The 18,237-nt window shown below is 29.8% G+C and overlaps 1 protein-coding gene, 84 non-coding genes and 1 pseudogene across 86 annotated transcripts; 53 read left to right on the top strand and 33 right to left on the bottom strand.

The window, feature by feature from the left end:
* Positions 1-157: 157 nt before the first annotated feature.
* On the bottom strand, positions 158-178 carry 21ur-5212. The gene has a single exon (NR_065477.1).
* On the bottom strand, positions 161-181 carry 21ur-10770. Its single transcript, NR_065476.1, has one exon.
* Positions 182-312: 131 nt separating this feature from the next.
* On the bottom strand, positions 313-333 carry 21ur-10475. Its single transcript, NR_065475.1, has one exon.
* A 253-nt stretch (positions 334-586) lies between these two features.
* Positions 587-607, bottom strand: 21ur-1862. Its single transcript, NR_065474.1, has one exon.
* Positions 608-738: 131 nt separating this feature from the next.
* Positions 739-759, bottom strand: 21ur-6937. The gene has a single exon (NR_065473.1).
* Positions 760-873: 114 nt separating this feature from the next.
* Positions 874-894, bottom strand: 21ur-8968. The gene has a single exon (NR_065472.1).
* Positions 895-1,164: 270 nt separating this feature from the next.
* 21ur-2488 lies at positions 1,165-1,185 on the bottom strand. The gene has a single exon (NR_065471.1).
* A 303-nt stretch (positions 1,186-1,488) lies between these two features.
* 21ur-221 lies at positions 1,489-1,509 on the top strand. The gene has a single exon (NR_065470.1).
* Positions 1,510-1,624: 115 nt separating this feature from the next.
* On the top strand, positions 1,625-1,645 carry 21ur-2281. Its single transcript, NR_065469.1, has one exon.
* Positions 1,646-1,740: 95 nt separating this feature from the next.
* On the bottom strand, positions 1,741-1,761 carry 21ur-4801. Its single transcript, NR_065468.1, has one exon.
* A 171-nt stretch (positions 1,762-1,932) lies between these two features.
* On the bottom strand, positions 1,933-1,953 carry 21ur-14458. The gene has a single exon (NR_065467.1).
* Positions 1,954-2,138: 185 nt separating this feature from the next.
* Positions 2,139-2,159, bottom strand: 21ur-7104. Its single transcript, NR_065466.1, has one exon.
* Positions 2,160-2,494: 335 nt separating this feature from the next.
* 21ur-3403 lies at positions 2,495-2,515 on the top strand. Its single transcript, NR_065465.1, has one exon.
* Positions 2,516-2,767: 252 nt separating this feature from the next.
* On the top strand, positions 2,768-2,788 carry 21ur-2600. Its single transcript, NR_065464.1, has one exon.
* A 187-nt stretch (positions 2,789-2,975) lies between these two features.
* On the bottom strand, positions 2,976-2,996 carry 21ur-3941. The gene has a single exon (NR_065463.1).
* A 126-nt stretch (positions 2,997-3,122) lies between these two features.
* 21ur-2122 lies at positions 3,123-3,143 on the bottom strand. Its single transcript, NR_065462.1, has one exon.
* Positions 3,144-3,572: 429 nt separating this feature from the next.
* Positions 3,573-3,593, top strand: 21ur-7733. The gene has a single exon (NR_065461.1).
* Positions 3,574-3,594, top strand: 21ur-9542. Its single transcript, NR_065460.1, has one exon.
* A 335-nt stretch (positions 3,595-3,929) lies between these two features.
* Positions 3,930-3,950, top strand: 21ur-815. Its single transcript, NR_065459.1, has one exon.
* Positions 3,951-4,229: 279 nt separating this feature from the next.
* 21ur-6186 lies at positions 4,230-4,250 on the top strand. The gene has a single exon (NR_065458.1).
* Positions 4,251-4,347: 97 nt separating this feature from the next.
* 21ur-6296 lies at positions 4,348-4,368 on the bottom strand. Its single transcript, NR_065457.1, has one exon.
* Positions 4,351-4,371, bottom strand: 21ur-13529. Its single transcript, NR_065456.1, has one exon.
* Positions 4,372-4,542: 171 nt separating this feature from the next.
* 21ur-195 lies at positions 4,543-4,563 on the bottom strand. Its single transcript, NR_065455.1, has one exon.
* Positions 4,544-4,564, bottom strand: 21ur-11487. The gene has a single exon (NR_065454.1).
* Positions 4,565-4,577: 13 nt separating this feature from the next.
* 21ur-12201 lies at positions 4,578-4,598 on the bottom strand. The gene has a single exon (NR_065453.1).
* Positions 4,599-4,697: 99 nt separating this feature from the next.
* Positions 4,698-4,718, top strand: 21ur-12395. The gene has a single exon (NR_065452.1).
* A 65-nt stretch (positions 4,719-4,783) lies between these two features.
* Positions 4,784-4,804, top strand: 21ur-658. The gene has a single exon (NR_065451.1).
* Positions 4,805-5,200: 396 nt separating this feature from the next.
* On the top strand, positions 5,201-5,221 carry 21ur-1669. Its single transcript, NR_065450.1, has one exon.
* On the top strand, positions 5,204-5,224 carry 21ur-10844. The gene has a single exon (NR_065449.1).
* A 435-nt stretch (positions 5,225-5,659) lies between these two features.
* On the top strand, positions 5,660-5,680 carry 21ur-7277. The gene has a single exon (NR_065448.1).
* Positions 5,661-5,681, top strand: 21ur-6970. The gene has a single exon (NR_065447.1).
* A 227-nt stretch (positions 5,682-5,908) lies between these two features.
* 21ur-13715 lies at positions 5,909-5,929 on the top strand. The gene has a single exon (NR_065446.1).
* On the top strand, positions 5,910-5,930 carry 21ur-6230. Its single transcript, NR_065445.1, has one exon.
* 21ur-621 lies at positions 5,911-5,931 on the top strand. The gene has a single exon (NR_065444.1).
* 21ur-15114 lies at positions 5,912-5,932 on the top strand. The gene has a single exon (NR_065443.1).
* Positions 5,933-6,204: 272 nt separating this feature from the next.
* On the top strand, positions 6,205-6,225 carry 21ur-6041. The gene has a single exon (NR_065442.1).
* Positions 6,206-6,226, top strand: 21ur-5410. Its single transcript, NR_065441.1, has one exon.
* On the top strand, positions 6,208-6,228 carry 21ur-12613. The gene has a single exon (NR_065440.1).
* A 151-nt stretch (positions 6,229-6,379) lies between these two features.
* On the top strand, positions 6,380-6,400 carry 21ur-450. Its single transcript, NR_065439.1, has one exon.
* Positions 6,401-6,779: 379 nt separating this feature from the next.
* Positions 6,780-6,800, top strand: 21ur-14049. Its single transcript, NR_065438.1, has one exon.
* Positions 6,781-6,801, top strand: 21ur-6821. Its single transcript, NR_065437.1, has one exon.
* A 64-nt stretch (positions 6,802-6,865) lies between these two features.
* 21ur-1595 lies at positions 6,866-6,886 on the top strand. Its single transcript, NR_065436.1, has one exon.
* Positions 6,887-7,189: 303 nt separating this feature from the next.
* Positions 7,190-7,210, bottom strand: 21ur-12626. Its single transcript, NR_065435.1, has one exon.
* Positions 7,211-7,321: 111 nt separating this feature from the next.
* On the top strand, positions 7,322-7,342 carry 21ur-8685. Its single transcript, NR_065434.1, has one exon.
* A 129-nt stretch (positions 7,343-7,471) lies between these two features.
* Positions 7,472-7,492, top strand: 21ur-7275. The gene has a single exon (NR_065433.1).
* Positions 7,473-7,493, top strand: 21ur-1561. The gene has a single exon (NR_065432.1).
* A 62-nt stretch (positions 7,494-7,555) lies between these two features.
* Positions 7,556-7,576, top strand: 21ur-15460. Its single transcript, NR_065431.1, has one exon.
* 21ur-4581 lies at positions 7,559-7,579 on the top strand. The gene has a single exon (NR_065430.1).
* Positions 7,580-8,025: 446 nt separating this feature from the next.
* Positions 8,026-8,046, top strand: 21ur-1311. Its single transcript, NR_065429.1, has one exon.
* A 369-nt stretch (positions 8,047-8,415) lies between these two features.
* Positions 8,416-8,436, top strand: 21ur-6839. Its single transcript, NR_065428.1, has one exon.
* A 215-nt stretch (positions 8,437-8,651) lies between these two features.
* Positions 8,652-8,672, top strand: 21ur-5201. The gene has a single exon (NR_065427.1).
* Positions 8,673-8,732: 60 nt separating this feature from the next.
* Positions 8,733-8,753, top strand: 21ur-9168. The gene has a single exon (NR_065426.1).
* A 36-nt stretch (positions 8,754-8,789) lies between these two features.
* 21ur-14800 lies at positions 8,790-8,810 on the bottom strand. Its single transcript, NR_065425.1, has one exon.
* Positions 8,791-8,811, bottom strand: 21ur-6988. Its single transcript, NR_065424.1, has one exon.
* Positions 8,812-9,223: 412 nt separating this feature from the next.
* 21ur-2622 lies at positions 9,224-9,244 on the top strand. Its single transcript, NR_065423.1, has one exon.
* A 35-nt stretch (positions 9,245-9,279) lies between these two features.
* Positions 9,280-9,300, bottom strand: 21ur-1378. Its single transcript, NR_065422.1, has one exon.
* Positions 9,301-9,463: 163 nt separating this feature from the next.
* Positions 9,464-9,484, top strand: 21ur-2616. Its single transcript, NR_065421.1, has one exon.
* A 438-nt stretch (positions 9,485-9,922) lies between these two features.
* 21ur-14636 lies at positions 9,923-9,943 on the top strand. The gene has a single exon (NR_065420.1).
* Positions 9,944-10,006: 63 nt separating this feature from the next.
* 21ur-2285 lies at positions 10,007-10,027 on the top strand. Its single transcript, NR_065419.1, has one exon.
* Positions 10,028-10,330: 303 nt separating this feature from the next.
* On the top strand, positions 10,331-10,351 carry 21ur-14087. Its single transcript, NR_065418.1, has one exon.
* 21ur-8364 lies at positions 10,332-10,352 on the top strand. The gene has a single exon (NR_065417.1).
* A 76-nt stretch (positions 10,353-10,428) lies between these two features.
* Positions 10,429-10,449, bottom strand: 21ur-9726. Its single transcript, NR_065416.1, has one exon.
* Positions 10,450-10,525: 76 nt separating this feature from the next.
* On the top strand, positions 10,526-10,546 carry 21ur-2727. Its single transcript, NR_065415.1, has one exon.
* Positions 10,547-10,569: 23 nt separating this feature from the next.
* 21ur-2342 lies at positions 10,570-10,590 on the bottom strand. Its single transcript, NR_065414.1, has one exon.
* Positions 10,591-10,705: 115 nt separating this feature from the next.
* Positions 10,706-10,726, bottom strand: 21ur-7965. Its single transcript, NR_065413.1, has one exon.
* Positions 10,727-10,825: 99 nt separating this feature from the next.
* On the bottom strand, positions 10,826-10,846 carry 21ur-4449. The gene has a single exon (NR_065412.1).
* A 192-nt stretch (positions 10,847-11,038) lies between these two features.
* On the bottom strand, positions 11,039-11,059 carry 21ur-13149. The gene has a single exon (NR_065411.1).
* A 1-nt stretch (position 11,060) lies between these two features.
* On the top strand, positions 11,061-11,081 carry 21ur-8024. The gene has a single exon (NR_065410.1).
* A 162-nt stretch (positions 11,082-11,243) lies between these two features.
* On the top strand, positions 11,244-11,264 carry 21ur-4259. Its single transcript, NR_065409.1, has one exon.
* 21ur-9426 lies at positions 11,247-11,267 on the top strand. Its single transcript, NR_065408.1, has one exon.
* A 217-nt stretch (positions 11,268-11,484) lies between these two features.
* 21ur-8926 lies at positions 11,485-11,505 on the top strand. Its single transcript, NR_065407.1, has one exon.
* A 30-nt stretch (positions 11,506-11,535) lies between these two features.
* On the bottom strand, positions 11,536-11,556 carry 21ur-10406. Its single transcript, NR_065406.1, has one exon.
* Positions 11,557-11,744: 188 nt separating this feature from the next.
* Positions 11,745-11,765, bottom strand: 21ur-2845. The gene has a single exon (NR_065405.1).
* Positions 11,766-12,573: 808 nt separating this feature from the next.
* On the top strand, positions 12,574-12,849 carry Y105C5B.1418 (Ovule protein; the record flags this gene model as incomplete). The annotated part of the gene is made up of 2 exons (NM_001276899.1): positions 12,574-12,644; positions 12,711-12,849. 2 exons carry the CDS (start codon positions 12,574-12,576, stop codon positions 12,847-12,849), a joined length of 210 nt encoding a protein of 69 aa, NP_001263828.1.
* Positions 12,850-13,097: 248 nt separating this feature from the next.
* On the bottom strand, positions 13,098-13,118 carry 21ur-11863. The gene has a single exon (NR_065404.1).
* Positions 13,119-13,190: 72 nt separating this feature from the next.
* 21ur-6484 lies at positions 13,191-13,211 on the bottom strand. Its single transcript, NR_065403.1, has one exon.
* A 2,067-nt stretch (positions 13,212-15,278) lies between these two features.
* Positions 15,279-15,299, bottom strand: 21ur-11895. The gene has a single exon (NR_065402.1).
* A 158-nt stretch (positions 15,300-15,457) lies between these two features.
* 21ur-5422 lies at positions 15,458-15,478 on the bottom strand. Its single transcript, NR_065401.1, has one exon.
* A 408-nt stretch (positions 15,479-15,886) lies between these two features.
* Positions 15,887-16,693, top strand: srg-63 (annotated as a pseudogene). Its single transcript has 3 exons — positions 15,887-16,034; positions 16,086-16,161; positions 16,474-16,693. Coding segments are annotated over exons 1-3 (444 nt in total).
* 21ur-7061 lies at positions 16,220-16,240 on the top strand. The gene has a single exon (NR_065400.1).
* 21ur-10152 lies at positions 16,221-16,241 on the top strand. The gene has a single exon (NR_065399.1).
* 21ur-10198 lies at positions 16,415-16,435 on the top strand. Its single transcript, NR_065398.1, has one exon.
* Positions 16,694-16,697: 4 nt separating the features above from the next.
* Positions 16,698-16,718, bottom strand: 21ur-3619. Its single transcript, NR_065397.1, has one exon.
* A 481-nt stretch (positions 16,719-17,199) lies between these two features.
* On the top strand, positions 17,200-17,220 carry 21ur-194. Its single transcript, NR_065396.1, has one exon.
* Positions 17,201-17,221, top strand: 21ur-10819. The gene has a single exon (NR_065395.1).
* An 877-nt stretch (positions 17,222-18,098) lies between these two features.
* On the top strand, positions 18,099-18,119 carry 21ur-238. The gene has a single exon (NR_065394.1).
* The last annotated feature ends 118 nt before the right edge of the window (positions 18,120-18,237 follow it).

Raw genomic sequence — 18,237 nt, 5'->3', positions numbered from 1 at the left:
GCGGAATAGTGACATTTTTTTAAAGTTTGGAATTTCGATGGCGCGGTCCAAACTCGTGTTCAATTTCAAAAAAAGTCTACCGTAATTCTAATGTAGAATTTCTTGAAGTTTATAGCACATTTAACTTTTCAGCGAATAGTACTATTTCTCTCTAAAATTGTATGTTCTATCACTATCACTACAACCAAAACCCCATTCCAATACATATAAGGAATCTGAAAAAGTATATTAATTTTTATCTGAATTTTTAAAAGAATATTTACATTATTTTTTCAATGAAGGTTCATTTGGAGCAATTCTAATACATAGGGTAATTTTTGTTGTTGTTTATTAATAATATTGTGCATATCAACTAATTTTAAATAAGTATGTGAAACATTATTTACTAAATTTTACTTTTTGGTGTTTTTTTGTAAATTGTGCTGCTTAGAATTTAGGTGGTCTGGATGGTTTTAAAAACCAAATTTTGGAATATAATATTTTTGTGTACTATTTACAAAACTAGCAAAATTAAAGTACCGTACTGTAGTTGCGCACTGTGTGAGCAACCTACAGTGAAATTGCATCAGAATAGAAATTATAAGAAGTGATTCTCGTTAATTGTGTAACGATGAAAATCACAACTTGGAGATAAATAAACATATTGAAACAGAAAATAACTTTCTGCAGAATTTCAATTTTTTTTAGCGTCAGTATGTGAAGAGCACACAAATTGTGAAAGACAAATGCCCAAGATTAGCGTCCGACACATTACGCTTATCAACACGGCAGAAGAATAAAATAACTATAAGTAAATGTTGAAACAGAAAATATTTTTATTGGAAATCAACTTTGGTTTAAAAAATTCCAGAATAAATAGAAATTTTAGAAACACTGAAATTAACAAAACTTCAAACATACTCTGAAGTTCCGTTAAAAATAAATAGAAATCTTAAAAAAGTGGTTTTTTTTCGGAAAAATATTCCGTTTTAACAATCTTTGAGATAAAAAAAAGTGTTTAATTTTTTCGAACTCTGAGCAAAATAGAAGGCCTACTAAATTTTTGGTCACATCCCCTATAAGAAGAACAAACAAAATCTGAATAGGTTAAGGTTTTTATTGAATTTGAAATAATTCAATTTTTCATTGGAACTCTCAATGGCAATATTGCAAAACTATGATCACGAGGAAGATACGTCTATGTGATTGACTATTGAGTAAAAGAAAAAAAAAATTGAAGGAAATGTGAAACAGTGAAAAAAATTTCCGCAAATAAAAACTTTGAGGAAGATTTGAATAGCGAAAAAAATGTGTGGGCCTTTAAGTAGTGTAGTCGCCAATTTCCTCAAACTAACCATTTGACAAATATGTTTTTCAAAGAGAAAAACACTGAATTTAATTTTAGGAAACAATTGGGCTTCTGAAGTGTCCAAAAACGTGTTATATGTTTTATGAAAAAATGCCGTTTCAGAATTTCTACAAAAATTTTCGAAGCAAAATAAAAAACATTCTATAGGTGCATCTAATAACTATTTAAATAACACCGATAAGATGAATCCAAGAGTTATATATTTTTCAATTAGAATCGGAAAATGAACTGTTTTACGGATGTTTAAAGATTTTTCCTAAAAGTTTGGGTTTTTGATATTGACTTGCTAAAGTCTCTTTTTTTGAAGTGATCAATTGCATTTTTTTTCTCTCTAAAACTACAATTTCATGGTGTTTTGAGAAGTAAATGATTTTAAACCATAGTTTTGAAATCGAGTGTATAAAGCACAACTATTGAAGCTATAAAAATTGTAATTTTTTAAACCAAAAATTTGAAACGGTAATTTTTGTTTTTATCTCAAGTTATTCATTAATGTTTTTGTTTGGTTTTAGCAACAAATTGTTAGAAAATTTGCAATACTTTTTCAAACTTTTTACAGTTTCTAGTTTCATTGTTACAAATCAAAACCTGATATCAGAAAATAAATAACGTCTTTTAAAATTAAAGCAATAAATCAACATGCTGAAACAAGACGTTTTTATTATGCTGCTGTTTTCAAATTCACTAGGTTTTTCTTTAAAAATCAACTATCTCTATTAAAACTTCAATTTTTGAAAAATGCCAACTAAAATCTAAAAAATCTAACTCTCTGTGAAGAATCAAGTTTTTTAAAAGCTATATGATTATGTGAATGTTGACTATAGTTGAAATAAAATGTATTAATATTCTGAAACATCTAAAACAAATTCTTGGGAAAAATCGCAACATATAATTTGTTAAAGGTTATTTTGGCTAGCGGCTAATTTCCCTCGGCTAGTTTAATAAATTGGTAAATTCGATATTTCATATTATTTTTCAACAGTAACTAAACAAATTCAGTTTGAAAAAAAAAACCCATTTTTCGTATAAAAATCATAGAAAATCATGGCCCATATTTCAGCCGAAATACGCCAAAGAACTGAAATGTAACCCATTTTACACTGTTTCGCATTATCCATATAATTTTATGTGAACATTTCAAGTTATTGATAATTTTGGGCAATTTTTTTAACTGCAGAGGGTTTTTATTAAGCAAATTTGAATTTTGAAATTTCAAACAATTCTATTCTGTTCATAAATTTTCACACATTAGCACAATGGGAAACTCGAATGCAAATAATGAAAGTGTATATTTTGATTTCATATCTGTTTGATTAACCGTTTCAAATTTGTTTCAATATGCAAAAATAAATTATGACTTTTCAAAAAAAATCCTGTTTCAAAAACTTGATGAATGTTTCAAATGAAGGCTTTTTTCAATCAAAGCATGTGTGTAATATGTGTTTTTTCTTATTTTAAATATATTTTAAAGTTCGAGCCTGTTTATTCAAAAAAAAGTTTTGAAAAATCATTGGAAAAGTAGTAATGAAATTTCTAAAAAATAAAAACAAATCGGCGATCGAAGTTTCAAAAAATTTCGCACTTAATTTTAAGATCTCCTAATTGACAAAAAAAAATCTGATGAAAAGGATTACAAAGTTGGGAATTATTGAAGAGCACAATTGTTTGAAACATTAATCAAGATCTTGAAACGGAGAAAAATCTGAAAAAATATCGATTTTTTTCTGAAATTTTGAAATTTCTAGAAGAACTGATGCTGGTGTGTCTAGTTGATATCAGACGAATATTATTGTCACTAGTTCAATATCACCAGAAGCTATAAGATAACCATTGCAAACAGTTAAATTTGGTAATTTCGAAGATTGAACTACAAATTTTCAGATATAACGTCCGAATTGTCCGTGGAAGTCTGTTCAACATTTCATTTTGTTTCATTTTTTTTTCATATTCTTCAATTGAATTTGAAAATCCCCACAATCTAAATATTTTTGGTTGTATATTTCATAAATGTATAGGGCTTCAAAAATTCAAGTTTGCAAGTAATTTGGTAGATTTTTGATGCGGTGTATTTTTTCCCACTTTTACAACTTTAAAGGAGGAATCATTTATACGAAATGGTCCCGCCACGCGCCTTCCATTGATTTTTTTAATAACATTCAAAAAATGGAAAAAAAAATATCCGTTGCACATATTCCATAAAGTAATTTTTTGAATTTGGTAACAGTTTTTTATGGGTGGTCATTGGTATGATTTTTAAAACTTTAGTAAAACTTAGTAAAAACTTAGTGCATCGATCGATATTGGATATTGAGTTTAGAATTCTTGGAAAGTTTCATTTTGTTTTCATCGCTTCACTTCTTTTTTCACAAAAAATATATGTTCTTCGTTTTAGATGAATTGAAACTTTCATTCCGCCCACTCTGTTTCACTAAATTTTTGTCAAATTTGAAATAGTGGCGACTTTTACGGTATATGGTGTCAATGATTTATGAATAACACGTGTGCTACACTGAGTTTCGAGCAAAATAAAAAATTACTTTTTCACTGAAAAGTTAAAAAGCGTAGCTGTACTTGAAGTTATTTCCGTTTTGTTTTTACTCGCTGGATAGCTACTTTACTCATATTAATTCTGACATTGTAAAAAATGTTTTTTTTGAATGTTCAGAAAAAAAAGGTTCAAACGTTTTTTTAATTTATTTGTTTTTGCACTATATCTTTTGTCAGGCACCCCATTTCTCATTGTTTTTAATTTTAATTTTCAAAAAGTAAATTTAAAATTTTTATAGTTTCTTTCTAACTGTTTTACGTCGTCCAGGTTCGTGTTTCAATTTTTGACTCTTTTAGATTACTGCCAAAAATAATAAAATACCTCTTATCATAATAAGGCAAGGAAACAAAAAATATAGATTTTTTCGGAACCTTGGTTTGAAAATTTCTTGTGTTATTTCAATTTCAAAAATTTCTAATGCAACTTGTGGGAATGTAAAAACAGAATAAAAGAGGTTTTTTGTCTTGCGAAACTACTGTTTGGGAACCTCTTAATATTTATAAAAACTTCGCGAAACAGTATTTTTTGGGAGATAAATACAATTTTTTATTGAATTTCAAACTAAACGGAATGCTAACAAGAAATAAATCTCAATATTCTGAAAACTTGTTATTTTTATATTTATACTGGGGCAAGGGAGTTTTCTGCATCCTATGCAACACATATAATAAGTTCTTTCAAAACGAGGTACATTTTTCGACAACCGGAAACAGATAAATGATATATTTTTGTCAATTTCACGAAAAGTTAAAAATACTGTTTCACATGCACATTTTAAAGATGTTCGATGAAACACATTATTATTGTAATTTTTGTATCATCATTCTAATCTCAATTTTAATCTTTTTCACATTCTTTATAAAATGAATACAAAACTAACACTTTACTAATCCTTGAGCTCTTCCAAGAGTTATAAGCTTCATTCAAAACTTTGATACTTAAATGCAGGCCTAGATCTTACTTTGCAGAGAAAATTATAAAACTCTGCCAGCCATTTTTTTTTTGAACTCAATTATAATGTTTTATAATGGGATGTTTTTGACCCGGGTGGCCGGCAGACAACATTTTAATGGAATGGAAACGATATAATGACAAAGGAACTGTCAAATTTTTTTGGCAGAGAGCCAAACATAAAACAAAATTCAAATTTCTAAATAAAATTTTTCTCAAAATTGGATTAGTACATATAATCTAGTTTTAGAATCATATTGAAGGCACAATTATCTTCTAGGCACAATTATCAAAATTCAAATTTCCAACTGTTTCACGATATTGTTAAATGTCCAGCTGTGTTTTCTGTTTGATATTTTTTCTTCAATATCATCTACTTGATTAAAGTATCAAACATCAAATGCACAGATCGACGTGAAGACATGAATAGAGCCATTTTTCTCCCTCACACTTAATCAATAAGTTGCATGAATCCTCCCTTCAAAAACGTCATAAATATTGGAGATGTGCCAACTATGCTGATGGTACTTGTAACATCATATGCTCACCTACTAGAGGTTACCCTCTTTCCAGGCAGATGGCACCTCCCCAGTACGCGAACCGCCTCTCTGACTCGCCCACAACTTGCCCACAGGTACTTTTTGAAATACACCCTGTAGTTCAGGGTTTCGATCTATTTTTTGTTTCGATAATCCAATTATCTTAAATTCAAATTAATTTTTATGGATTTAACTATATTGTTCAGCTATTTTTCATAATTAAGTTTTACTGTTTCCGATGGTTAATTTAAAAATCAATATTTTCCTATGACATTTCGCTGTATATTAGGCTCCGTTTTTTATAATATTTTTCTCATTTTTTGAGATTTATAGGACTCTGTTTAATTTTGGAAGTTCTATTCGAAATTTCCACCATTTTGTAATTTAGAATCTTGATTCAAAAAATTGTTGAATGAACAGGTATTTTAAAAAATGAAATAATCCATTGCAAACAATTATAATTTCAATAAAAATTCCACTGTTTTACATAACTTTTAAAAAATCAATCATTTTCAAAGACATATTTCACGACTTGAAGGACTCGACAATTAAATTTTTTTAAACAAAACTTTGAATTGTTTTTTTACAATGCCTACATGCCTACACTCTTTTAATATTGCACCATGTGATTTGAACTTTTCAGGTGAAGTTTTGAGGTAAGAAATTGTGTTTGCAATGTTAGATTGTTTATTTAAGATTAAAATTACGTTTACCATAGTTTTCGGACCAGAAAACCTGTGCAGTGGAGTACTAAAATAAATAAAAAATTTCCACCAGTTTCATTATGTTTGTAAATTGGAGAAAGGTCGAGATGTTAATTCTTTTTGGAGTGTGGTCATCAAACAAAATATTACTGTACATTTGATAATTTCGATGTTTTTGAGGAAATTTAATCAAAAGTCTGTATTCGAATATTAGCACAGACCTAGGTGTGAATTTTTTTAATACTGTTTCGTTAACTTAATAAATTCTGAATATGAAATTTCTTAACAATACATCGCAGTGAAAGTACCCTTTCTATCAAGTTTATATACGTTGAAAATTATGAAGTAATCAGTTGTGCTCCGGAAAGACTAGAAATGTGAATTTAGCTTGCTACATGACTGCTGACTGCGTGAACCATTCACACTTGAAAACTTGAAAATTTAGTTCATAAAATAGTTATGTTCTTGTGAAAAAGTGTAACAATCTAGAAATGAAGTTGCCACTGTAAATTAACTGTTTTTAGAAAAAGTCGTAATTTTTGATCACTGTTTCACTATTTTCTGAAAGGTATTGAATTATTTTTTTTTTTAAATTTCAAAAGCCCAAAACATAATTCTACATAATTTTCATATTTCTGTGATGCCCTGTTTCACAATGTTCTCAAAATAAAACGGAACAGTGTAAAATATTTCAATCGCAGTCTGTATTCCCGTTAAAAATGTTTCTCACTGTTTTGATGTGTTGTTATAAAAGGTTTGGTATTACCAAGCATATTAGAACTTCTCAAAAAATAACACATTCGAATCAAACAACTTTGAAGCATTTAGAAAATCTGAAAATCTTGTCAATTATATTTTTTTTCAGATTTAGCTGGACCTATTTTGTGCTAAAGTCAAAAGAATGAGCATATTAATTGAAATAAGTGAAAAAATTCAACATCTGTGGACGTTATCTCGGTTTCATCGAGAATCTTCTAAAGTTTTCTGAATGTTTTTTTTCCACTGCCTGTTTTATTATAGTTTTGAATCTAAGGATATACATACCTGGAATTTTTATAAATTGAAAATTCTGTTTCTGAAATAGTTCTGTCTTGTGGAAAATGGCCCGTGACATTAAAAAATCTAGAAATGAAGTAGCTACTGTAAATTAACTGTTTTTTGAAAAAGTCGTAATTTTTTGCTCACTGTTTCACTGTTTTTTGAAATTTGTTTACTTATTTATATAATTCAATATTTATTTGGGGAAGACAAAAGTTGTGGAAATTTTCAATTTGTCTTTAGGATATTTCCCGAAACCCAAAACATAATAATTATGACATTTCTATGATATCCACTGTCTGTTTCACTATGTTCTCAAAATAAAACGGAACAGTGTAAAACATTTGGATTGTTATTATGATTCCCGTTAAAAAAATTCTCACTGTTTTGATGTCTATTTTAATAGGCTTTGTATCAACAAGCGAATTAATACGCCATAAAAAGTAACATATTTGAATAAAACAACTTAGAAGAATTTAGAAAATATGAAAATCTTGTGAATTGTAATTTTTCAGATATAGCTGGACCTGTTTTGTGCTGAAGTCAAAAAATAGACTGTTAACTGAAAGTAATAAAAAAATAAAATTCAACATCTGTGAAATTGAGTAATATCTTCTAAAGTTTTCCAAAATTATTATTTTTCACTGACTGTTTCATTTTTTTCAAATCTCTTGATATACATACCTGGAATTTTTGCAAATTGAAAATTCTGTTTCTGAAATAGTTCTGTCTTGTTAAAAATTGCCCGTGATATTAAAAAATCTAGAAATGAAGTTGTCACTGTAATTTAACATTTTTGTCTTGAAAAAGTCGTAATTTTTTTGCTCACTGTTATTATTATTTTTTCACTCTGTTTCATTATATTTTCAAATCTCTGGATATACCTGGAATTTTCGATTTGTACTTTGTCTGTCCCGCTTCCCAAAAAAAATCAGAAAAGTTCAATATTTTCCAGTGAGGTGTTCCCAATTGAAAGCCATGCAATTGTTACACTATCACACCTATCGGCCTGCAGCCGACATTTCAAAGGTTGTGTGGTTAAATGATAGCGTGCTGTGCACCATAGAGTGCATAATATCAGATATTAAACTATCTTGTGAATGTGTAGTACATATTCTCACGACATCTAGTCGAAAATTTGAAATATATATCTTTTCTCAGTCTCTTTTGCAGATTTTAAGCTTATTTTGCTCCCACTTTACCCATTTCCTAACACTTGACTTGAATTTTAAAAAAAGTCCCTGTTTCAAACTGCCCATATTATTATGCTCAGCATCTTTCAATTACTTTTCCCATAAATCTTGCCAGTTGTAAGCATTATTTAGAATTGAACATTTTCAGCAACTAAATCAAAAAATTATATTATAAATCACAAAAAACATTTTAAAACGTCCGAACAACACAGGTACAAAGCTTATTTTTTGTTTTCTTAGTATTTTAATTCACAAAATGTTTCTATATTTTCACAAAAAAAATTGCAGTTTCACATGTATACTTTAAAACTATTTCATTTACACCGTTAATGTGGTATTAGTGCAATGTTTTTCTAAATTTTTTGCCGTTTCAAATAATTTTTTATAAAAATCGATTTTTGACTCTTTCGATCAACTTTAAAACTTCAAACTATCTAAACGTGAATTAAATTCAATAATTAATTTTAAAAAAAAACGGCATCTTAAGCAATTACTTGTGCAATACTGTTTCAACCTTGAAGACTCACAGAAACAGTAAAATTTTGTTAGTTTTAAGCAATAAAACACCTTAATTCCGAAACGTATGCTGTAGTTATGGAAAAGCTGTTAAAAAATCAAAGAAAATGGAATTTTGTGACACATTAAAAAATGAAATGCTTCTAAATAGAAAACTGGGCATTGAATAAACTGAAACCAGTACAAAAAGAAAATATATTTTATTTAAAAAAAAATATAAATATCAAAAAATATAAAATATAAATTTTATCTCTGAAAAAAAAACAAAACTCAAAAAAAATTATAGAAGAGAACATCTGAATAAACCAACTATGATTTCCAATTTGCAGAAAAAAAACCACTGTTTCAAAACTTTGATTTAGTAATTCATTTCTAAAATGTTTCAGTGTCATTTTTTCCATGAGGTCTAAGGGAATTTAAAAAAAAACGTTGTATATAAAACTGGGCACGCAGGAAACATTTATTGAACAACTGAAACAAAACTACAATTTTTAAGAACTATGTGAAATTGTGCAATTTTCAATTTTTATTGCAATTTTCAAAAACCAGAATTTTTATTTTGAAAATTAACTTTCTTTGCTGTTTCACATAACTCCTTTAGTTTTGACTTGGTTCATTAGAAACAATCATTCATTCAAACCGGTTCACGGCGCATTTTTTACTACTTAGGATACCAGTAATTTACTATCGTTCATTGTGCTTATCACGTTTTTTTCAGAAAGTTCGTCATAAAATATATCAACTTTTAACTAAAATCGGAATTCCAAAAAAATTATCATTGTTTCATTGGCGATTGAGTTACTAATGAAAAACATTTCGCTAAAAATCACCCAAAAAAATTACTAAAAACTTCAGTTTGATGAATAGTTTCACTTCTTCAAAAACTATGAAAGTGGAAAAGCAGGCTACTTTCCTAAATGAAAATACCAATTATACAATTGCCGAAAAGGTTATTTTGTCTGTATTAAAATATTTTTTATATTTTTTAATTATGAAAAACTAGATTCTTTTCATTTCAAATTGGAATTTATAGAAGTCTCCGTTTCTACTCATGCAGAAACTTCATAATTCGTGTGAAACAGGAATTAAACTGAAATTTTCAAAAATATCACCAAATTTTTCTCTGTTTCGCAATGTTGTTTTATTGATTGTTATATCCATTCCTACGTTCTGAAGGTTTTTTATGCTCCTTGAGTTATTTTTTCTATGTTTACACAATCAGATAGTTATATCTAAAAATATGCCTCTCTCATGTTTTGAGGAAAAGCAAAAACGGAATTTTCTTGAATTCCAAATATTGTCCACGAAATAAGATTTCCGTGATGATTCATGTCTGCCTGCCTACGCCTTTTGCCTATGATCTCCAATTAGCCGTAAAAATTGTGAACAGGCTTCTACCAAGATGTAGTTATTACTTTTGGCGTATGTGGAAAACCGTAATGTTTAACATTTTCATTTAGTTTTTAAATAGTCAACGCTTTGTTTATGCTTTATTTATAAAATTCAGATTTTGCCAAATAGTAATCCAGCAACTGCACAACAACCTAGTGATATTCTGTTCTATATTAAATAAATGTTTCCAAATACGAATTTTTGTTGAAATCGAGTTTTAACGACTTTAACGACTTTTTCAAATTTTTTACTGTTTCATGAAGTGGTAAACTTCTTTTTCTTCAATGCGGAAGTGTTTCCGAAGTATTCAACATTAGATTCCAAAAACATGAAATTAAAACTTCTTCACAACAACCGAAGACTGAACCTATATTCAAAGATTGCAATTTTTTTATTGTTAGAGAAAAATTGTTTTTTTTTCAAATGAGAAAAGTTAGCTGGACATAAGCTTTTCCAAAAAAAAAGGAATTTAAACCGAAAATAATACGATTTCGAGATCACTCAACTAACAATGTTGTTTTATTTTGAAAAATAGTAGAAACTGTAAATATTTAAAAATTTCTCCAATTTACGGAAATGTTCTCAATGCTCTCTCATATGCTAATGTGTGGTTGGAAACGTGTTGGTAAGTGAGTGTAAACTATGTCGGTATTGTGAAACAGCAAAAGTTTAAACACTTTCAGTGAAGGTATTTATACTTTTTTTGAAAATCTTTTTTACAGAGCTCTTTGTCTCTTATCCTATGTACAAATAAAATAATGCAAATCTACAAATTACAATATTTTTCGGTTTCTAAGATTTGATAAATTCATCGAATATATTTTTTCACAATCTGTTCGTCCTGAATTTTGTAGGAACTGGAATGTTTGAAACTGAGGAGAATAAACTGATCACGCTCAATTTGTCAGCGCAAGACTATAGCCTTACAAGTGGAACTGGAAGAAAGTTTGACGGGACCAATATTTTTGCCGTTTCACACTATCCATAATTATTCACGGGTGTTTCTGGAATTAGTATTTCACACGCTCCTTAACAAAATTGAAGTTTACAAGAAATTATTTACAAGATCTAATTAAAAACTTCCAGTGGGAACTGAGTTCAGATTAACTACACTTTTTACAGTTTTTCAAATCAAAAAAAAATCACGAAATGTTCGAAATCATTAGGGTTTTGAAAATTATTATTTTTGAATACTAGTTTTTGTTTCACTGTTTCAGATTGTCTATATTTAAAAAATTGTTTTTTTTGTAATCGAAGAACAAACACGGTTACGGAATCTATATTAAAAAATGAAGTTTTTTTAAACATCAGAGACAATGCGAAAATAATTCTGAATAAAAGTAATGTTTTTAAAAAGAGAAATCTCGAACAGAAAAAGTAATGAATTAAAAAATTAATCGTTAAGTATTCTAGACAATTGTTAAGATTTTGTGGAAACAACTAGATTTTTTAAAGAAATTGTGAAAATAAGATGTTTTCCTACTTTTAGCTTCTTTTAAAGAAAAGTGAAAATTCGACATATTTCCATTCAACCTAACAAGTATTCTCACAAATAGTTTCGCATAAAACTAATGTGAAACAATATATACCATTTTGATAAAAAAAAACTTTTAAATTGCTTTAAAACATGCCTTTGAGGTCGCAATGACTGAATATCATGATTAAAAAATTCAAAAAAAAAATTTCTAGATTTTGTATGATTTTTTGAAAATTGAAAAATCTCAGTTTTCCCCTAATTTCTATTCTATGATAATTACCGCCAATTGAACGCGTTCTTTGGAGCGCGCTTGCATTATTTTCATCAATTTATTTTATTTCAGCTCAAAGTTTAAAAAATAAAATAAAATAGAAAAAAATCAAGCAAGCGCGCTCCATCGAACAAATTTAATTGGCGGTAATTCAAATCGAAATTAGGGGAAAACTGAGGTTTTTCAATTCATATAAATTCATACAATTCAATTCAAACAATTCATATAATTCATATAGAATCATATGAAATCTAGAAAAATTTTTTTAATTTTTTAATTATGATATTCGCTCATTGTGACCCCATAGGCGTGTTTTAAAACAGTTTCCCCATAGAGCGGAGCCCACCTTTAACTAGTCGATAAATTGCCTGGACGCGCAAATTGACAGACTGGACTGCAGCTCGGCAACAAAAACGTAAGTATGCCATTATTATCAGTTTCTTTTTTGGAAATTTCCGCTTTTGAAAACGTAGTTTTTGAAATAGCTTGATTAAAATCTAGTTTCACAGGAGTTAGTTTGCATGCTGAAGCCATTTCCATATGGGTATTGGTTTGTGTTGCTCAATCATAGAAAAAAACATATTCTATTTTAGATTATGCAGTTGGAACCCGGCTTTCTTTCTTACTTCCTTATTATCACCGAATTGGTTTTTCGTACTACCTTCATGTATGTTTTAAATTTGCACCTTCAAATAATAAATAAAACCTTTATATAACCCAATACTAATTTAAGATTCATGAGTGCGCTCATCTCCAGAAAAGTTTGTAAAATCGTATCGATCATGAGAAACAAAAAGGAAAAGATTATGCTCTACATTTCGATCGATGACGATGGAAAAACCACAATCACCCTCCCGACACAACAAGAATAAATGTGCATTACTATCGATAATGAGGCTTCAATAATGAGAATAATGAGATTCACAGACCTAATTCAATTTTTGCATAACTCAAAGATGAATGTGCTAAAATCAAGTTGCTGAACGTTTCCGATTGTTTAGAAATGTATTTGGAATCAAATTTGTTTAATGTATTGAACTATCGTTAAGAGTGTAAAAACAATAAATAATTCAAGGAATTCCCCAAACTAAATTTTTTTTTGCTTTGAACTTGGAAGAAAATTAGCCTGATACTAGGAAAAACGAAATTTAATTTTTTGAGATGAATATATCGATATACGGAAACACGAAAGTTTTTCATTTTGACTAATTCCAACATGAGACAGATATCAAAAGTATCAAATTGAAAATTTGAAAACTCATATAAATCGAATGAAACCGTAAATTTTCCAAATCTGATTATGAATCGAATAGACGCCTGTTTCACTTGCAGATTTCAAATAGTCCTGGACTAGCGGGCCCTGCGGGAGTTAAAATGCCTTAGAGTTAAAATGCCTTTCTATGTTTTTTTTTGGAAAGAAAACATTTTCCAGCCACCCGCACGCATGCAGCCTCTTGTGAGGAGAGGCGGCCTGTGAGGAGTTATGCACTAAAACTTCAATCCGTCATAACTTTGCTCATAGTAGGAGTTTGAGAAAAATTAAGTAATTTTTGAAATTGGCGTAAAAAGTACAATAATAAGCGGTTATTATTTTTGAAAATAACAAAAATTGAAACATATCACCTTCTGGGAAGGTCTGGAAGCTCAAAACTTCCCTAAATGTGCGGAAAATTGTCAAGACCGACCAAATTTAGTTTGTCTACCTTGCTTCAATGAAAATTATCAAGATTAAAACATAAAATCGAAAGGATAGTTGAAAACTTGTCCAGGAACAGAGGAAAACTGGATTTCCATGTGCAAAAATTAAATAACCTATCTCTGCGAAAAATGATCGGATCGAGCTGTGATTTGAGATTTCATTTTAAATCATTCTATTAATTCTAAATTTAACATAAAAACCGGAACGATAGTGGAAAGTTTGTGAATTTTATGGAAAAATGTAAATTGTTTGAAAGAAGTGTTCATTTTTTCTATTTTTGAGATTATTATTTACCTTTTTTGAAACAAAAAATTATATTTTCCGCTTCCTCTCGATGTGATGAACATTTTTCCAAAAAACAATTTGGAAAAAGAGCAAGACTAACGGAGATTTGACCGAAACAATGGTGAAAATGTGGCCGAAAACACACCAAATATGAAAGGGGGAGGTGGATGTGTGTGTGTGAGAAAAGGGGGGAGGTGCAGAAATTTTGGCAAAACGTTAATTATCGTTTTTAAAATAACGAATAGAGATATCACAATGAACTTAGATACAATGGATAAGCATTGAAAAGGAGAACTTAAGTTTCGAGTCTCAAACGTTTTGAACATAAACTCGAATTTTCCTTCAATTTATAGTGGTTTTCGGCCAGTACTTCGGTGTGCGCAAAAACAAGAGGGGTGTGGTTTTCCGCTTGTGGAGCCGACAGGATGCTCCAAAATCAACCCCCTTTTAGATGAACACACGTCGCTATATTTTGTGAATGTAGAGAAAAAGAATTTCAAAAATCGGTCCAGTGAGAGCCGAGATATAAACGTTCAAAGTTGTATTACATTTTTTCGGACATTTTTTGAACATTTTTTGAACACCGAAAACGCGTGTGTGTGGCAAGATGGGGGTTTTAGGAAGGAGGCAGAAAAACGGCTTTTTACGAAAAAAAAATTTTTTGGCAAAATGTCACTTTTTGGACTTTTGTTTTATCACAACTTTTTTCCTTTTGCACTTATGCACTCAAACTTTTTTTCAAAAAATCAGTCTCTCTGAGTAGTATCTTGCACATGAGTTTCAAACAAAACAGAGCAAAACCCGAATTTTAATTCAATTAAAACATGCTTTTTTGGGGGTAAAAAGAGCAACAAAAAAATTTTTCAAACTGGGGAAAGCCGTCCTGGGCTCAATTTTGCTCCGAACTTAGTGCCGTTTTCTGCTCCACTGTGGGGCAAAATATTTCTAGTAGGATTTCAAATATTAGAGCATGAAGTCACGCGGCTCTGGAGTTATTAATGAAAACGAAGTGGGACATTTTTTCGCAAGCCAAAAAAAGCGTCAAAAAACGCGAAAAAGGGGCGGAGTCGCCACACTCGGCATTTATTAGAGGCTGCTTGGCAGAAACGGTAATAAAATTTCAGAAAAACTTGAAATTTAAATATTTTCTATGAAAGCAATTGAAACTGGAAAGTCTAGCAGATAATTAATCAGGAAATTTCTAATTTTCAAGCTAACTGATACAACAGTTTTGCTAACATAAATATCATTCAACATTCAAAAAATGCGATTTTTTTTTCAAAATGCGTTTAGTTAATACTTAGAAACAAGCTGTTGTGAAATTCTAGCCGTATCAAATCCAAGAAATATCTCAAAAATTTATTTAAAAAATTCTAATAAACCGTAGATTTTTCTGTTGCAAACTCAGAAATGTTGTTAATCATTATGGGGCACGGAGAATTTATAAATTCCACGTGGATTTGAACGACTTTGAAAACTTCCGAACTATTTCTAACGAAAATATTTATTACGGTGTAACAAATAAATAAAACAATTGAAGCTAAAATTCTGGTTTTGAAACCGAAATTTTTTTCCGCTTTAAGAACAAGCATTTTTTGCAATTACTGTTTTTTTTGCATACATTTTGTTTTCAGAACAATTTTTAAACTTGCCAAAACCATTTTTTTCAGGCTTCTTTTTATTTAAGCAACGGATAGGCTGAAAATCGTAAAAGGCACCACTGTGGCATTGAAGCAGATATACGAAGCAGTTATACGCTCAGGCAAGCCATGTAGGCAGGCAGAGGGTAGGTACGTAGGCAAGCAGGTTCGTTGACAACCAACGTTATTGCTTTCAGACGTACTGCTTGTCAATTTTGAACCCCCAACTCATAAACCAATATTGCAGGAAAATTATTCGAACCACACAAAACTATTTCTAAAAAAATGAAGGAAAACATCACGGTCTACATGGAAGAAGTTTCCATCGACACTACAACGGAAATTCTGACACTGATCCAGTTGATCTATGGTATCCCATCTTTCATTTTATTGATGTTTTGCATTTTTGGTATTTTATTTAATCCAAAATTCGGTGGCTGAAATATCTTATTTATTGGTTTTTTTCACATGCATTTTTGGACAGCGGCACTGTTGACTATTCATCGATTGACATCGATTTTGTGGCCGTATCGATGTGAACGAGTGAGTAAGATTTTCACGTAAAAAAATTACTGTTTTAAAATCTTTTTTTTTTAAATTTTTCATTAAAAAAAAGAATTATGATTGCTTAGTGGAAGATTTTTAGAACTTAAATTTGATATATTCCAAGCCACCTTTCAATATAAAATTGCCAAATACATCGATTGACATCGATTTTGTGGCCATATCGATGTGAACAAGAGTTAAATTGTTAATTTAAAAATTTACTGTTTCAAAATATTTTTCAATTTTCAAAAAAAAAAAACAAATTGAAAATCTCAGTTCTGATCTCGATGGAGCTTTTTGGTATTTTTGCTCATCGGTGTCTGCAGCCATCTCCCGAATTGTTTTTGGGACAGTTTTATCGATGAAGTTTATATTTTGAATGGGAAACTCATATGTATTCAATTTCCAAGTACACGTGACCAGGCAATCAATTTAGTTGCCGTTTTCTCCGCGATTCATTTTTTGTGGAACTCTGTCATAGGATTAAGCACGGCGGCGTCAGAGGGACGAGCGAAGAGCGCCCCGTCATGCTTTTCGCCCGGATGAAATGCTGATCCCAAACCACTTGTGATTGAAACCAGTGAAAACAAATTTATTTCGTGAACATTGTGAAACAGCAATTTTTTTTGCAAAATGTTTAATGTCGTCTATTTCTGAGATTTTGTACTGCGCCCAAGATATTGGCAACATTCAAAGATTATTTTGAAATTAGAAGAAAACTTTGGCTGACCCATTCAAAAAATGGTCTGGAGACGACCCCCATTTCCCCACCCGGGTCTTATGTACTCGTTGAAACAGTAACTTTTTCGAACTACATAAATTCTGGGTTTTAGAATTTGGGGGACACACTTGTTTTCATATTTTATTTCAAAAATGTTTTTTGTGCATTTTTTAATTCTTGTAAAACCCTACAACAAAATTTATTCGAAAATTGGGAACACTACAAACATAAAATGATTTGTTCAACATAAATTTCGAAAAATACAATTTTCAATCATTTTTCTACTGTTTCAACTTGTTGTTAAAAACTATCACTTTGTAGTATATCCTGATTAAACAAGGGACTGTTAGGGACACAAGTGAAAAGAAAAGTCTATTAGGAGGAAGAATTGTGCATATCCAACCCGATAGTTCAGTCTGTTCCCTTTCTCGGTTTATATGGCCGTCGTATAAATATAATTTTGATCAACTAATATTTGATCTACCCAACGAATATAGTTTTGATCAACCTTTGTTGCTCTCCTCGCATATATTTGTATTTTACTTCCTTTTGATTCCTCGTGTAAATCTCCACTACACAAGGCAATGATTAGTTGATTTCTTCACAAACAACGGTTTGAAACGAAATAAGAAAATTTAGAGCCAAAGTTTGGCAATAGTTGTGTGAAATTTGGTTTAAACTTTGGTAAAGCCTGCATCCAAGGTTTTCCAAAGTCTTGCCTAATATTTGCCCGAGTTTAGTCAGCTTCTAATCCAAGTTAATATTTTTGGGGCGAAACTTGGACAAGAAGCTAGAGCCAAATGTCAAGTTGTTTTTACAATATCGTAGTATTGTCTGACTGAATGTGTTGAAAAATCAACCGCAAATTTTATTTATTTTTTTTATGCAGATGATACTACGGAGACATCAAACCCGTCAAGACATGCACGAAATGAATCAATATCCAGTTCCAAATTTTCTTTTAAAATTTTCTTGTTAATATCAACTTAAAATCTCCTATATCAGTTTCCTGTATAAAGAAACACTTGGTTTTCTAATTAAAACATTGTACTGCTTCAGACTCTTCCGATTTATTAATTTTTCAAAAATTATTTTTTAAATCAAATGTTCAAAATTTGAAATATAATAAACTTGACAAATTTACAAAGATCCAGACAAAATTTTAGATATTGAAAAAAAAACCTGCTGTTTCAGACAATTTTGAAATAAATGCTAAAAAATTTTTATTGTTATAACTATGGGATCGATGTTATATAAAAATTAAAACACAATTTGTTTTCTTACAATTTTTTAATAAAAGTATATTACCCAGTTGCAGCGTCAATTCGAAAATATATCTGGAATATCTTATTTCAAAATCGGAAAATTA

Source organism: Caenorhabditis elegans, chromosome IV, assembly GCF_000002985.6.
Source record: "Caenorhabditis elegans chromosome IV".
Taxonomy (NCBI): domain Eukaryota; kingdom Metazoa; phylum Nematoda; class Chromadorea; order Rhabditida; family Rhabditidae; genus Caenorhabditis; species Caenorhabditis elegans.
Note: the sequence above shows the minus strand (reverse complement) of the source record. Positions and strands in the feature narration are given on the sequence as shown.